This window comes from Mangifera indica, chromosome 10, assembly GCF_011075055.1.
Source record: "Mangifera indica cultivar Alphonso chromosome 10, CATAS_Mindica_2.1, whole genome shotgun sequence".
Lineage (NCBI taxonomy): Eukaryota > Viridiplantae > Streptophyta > Magnoliopsida > Sapindales > Anacardiaceae > Mangifera > Mangifera indica.
The window spans coordinates 12,067,197-12,069,295 of record NC_058146.1 but is presented as its reverse complement, the minus strand read 5'-3'; the positions used below and the strand labels follow the sequence as shown (position 1 = coordinate 12,069,295).

Here is a 2,099-nt window from a genome sequence, read left to right as displayed (position 1 = left end):
AAGGCTATAAGAGAGTTCTCCTCTACTAACCAAGCCTCCCCATGTATGAATTGCGGATTTTTCTCAATGACATTAAAACTGATAGTATCCTTATTCCATCCTACCCAAATTCTCCCATTAGGGTGACTATCATTATTATTAGCATTCTCCCACTCTTTCCAAATATTACCATTCACTCTACTTAAGCTATCATTCCCCACTTTAGTTTCCAACACAGCCATTATTTCAATGTTATTATGCTTGATAAAATGCCTTACCTCCCTTTGTTTGATAGGAGCATTTAGGCCCCTAATGTTCCAGCAAGCTATCTTTGTCATTTGGATGATAGTGGAGTGGAATTTGCTTTCTTGAGCTTTGCCAATTTTTTCCCCAAGCTCATAGTCTTTGCATCCACTTCCTTCTTCCTAAAATCCATCTCATCCACCTTTAGTTTTCCTCCGAATGGGACTATTGTTGGAGAGCCCTCAATTACCAAGTCCTCCCCCCCATTTGTACTAGCTTCTTCTTCCTCCTTATCTATTCCTTTAGCTGTTGTACCTTGACTACTCTTGGAAGTGCTAGCTTCATTCAACTTTTCTTTTCCTGCCGAAATGACTTCTTCATTGGTTTTCTCCGGGTATACCTCTTCTACCATCATTGTGCTCCTTTTGATTTGTTCATTGGCCTCATGGATGGCTAAAGCTGAATATCTATTGTTCTTATTTGTGTTTCCCCCCAAATTATGAATCTCCACGCCTTTACCTTTGGCCTTTTTGTCATTGCCGTTTGCCACCTTTAGTTTACTGTCTTTCCCAATTAGCTTCTTTGTTGTTATCATTCCATCCCCATCCTTGAGGTTTTTCCATGAAGATGTACTACCTTCATGTTTCGGAGCAAAATGACAATTGGCAGTGGAGTGTCCAAAGCATTGGCACCCATTGCATTTTAGTGGTTTCCAGCTATACTCTACATTGATCACCAAGTTTTCACCATTTGGAAGAGTTAAGTTGATAGTCTCCGGGCATTCCGCATCCACTTTGATCTCAATACATATCCGTGCAAACTCTAATCTTGTCCCTCCTTCCGTAACAGCATCCATATAAAGAGGATTCCCAATGGCACTTGCTATGTAGCTAAGTCCTTTTGGAGACCAAAACTCAAGTGGAATGCCATACAATCTCACCCATATAGCCACCTTTTTGACATCATTGATCATCATGGGAAGGTTTGTAGTCCATTTCCGAACTATAAACGGCTGTCCACCAATTGTAATCTGTCCTACTTCCACCGCTCTAGAGACTCCATCCATGTCTTGAAATTTTAATATAAAAACTCCTTGACCAGAAGTCATAACCTCTCTTAGTCCGTATGATGCCCATATCTTCTCTAGTGTTCTTTTTACAGTCAAGAATGGAGGCCTTTTGCCTAGGAAGAATCCTACCGCACAGGTTCTCCATTTTGCAGCACCCTCTTCCGCAATTTCTAGTGGAGGGGCAACACACACACGCCCTTTTGCATCTCTTCCTTTAGGCTCATAATATTCCAGCTTAGTACATGACTCCTTTGGGGTGAAGAGGGAGCTCCAAGGAGCCTTATTATCTTTTACACCAACGGAAACCAAGGGAGCTTCAGTAGATTTTCCTTGACCAGAAGACTCCATACTAAAAAAGTTATGGACTAATTAGTAGTTAATTGGTAGCTAAATAATTTATATTTGCCAAATTCAATTGGGAGTGCTTTGGGAAGTTATTTTGTTTCCTTTCCACCAAGCTTTAGTTGCCTTATACTTGTTGGAAAGAATTTTTGTTTCTCTATAAATAAGTGTATTTGGCAGCCCTAGAGATGATAATTAGTCTTGTTATCCAATTTTACAATTTTGTCAAAGGAGAGCAATTTTTTTTCTTTACTTTGTTCTTTGAAAACTTTACAAGATCTTGTATTGTTTTCTAATTCTATCTTGTCATATCAATTGCAAAGCTTATTCTTAATCTTTAAAATTGTGTGACATACATCTTTTAATAACTGGGATTCTTGTTTCTTTATAAACAAAGGGTCTTAGTTCCATCAATTACTTGTACCATTACTTTGAAAGATCTTGGGCAACAAATCAAAATTGGATA

General features: G+C 38.7%; 1 protein-coding gene across 1 annotated transcript; it reads right to left on the bottom strand.

Annotated features, from left to right (window-relative positions):
- Positions 1 to 313: 313 nt before the first annotated feature.
- LOC123226741 lies at positions 314 to 1,639 on the bottom strand. The gene has a single exon (XM_044651272.1). It carries the CDS (start codon positions 1,637 to 1,639, stop codon positions 314 to 316), a length of 1,326 nt encoding a protein of 441 aa, XP_044507207.1.
- Positions 1,640 to 2,099: the final 460 nt, after the last annotated feature.

Coding starts and splice junctions, on each gene's coding strand:
- LOC123226741 (XM_044651272.1), bottom strand. CDS start 1,639: ATGGAGTCTTCTGGTCAAGGAAAATCTACTGAAGCTCCCTTGGTTTCC.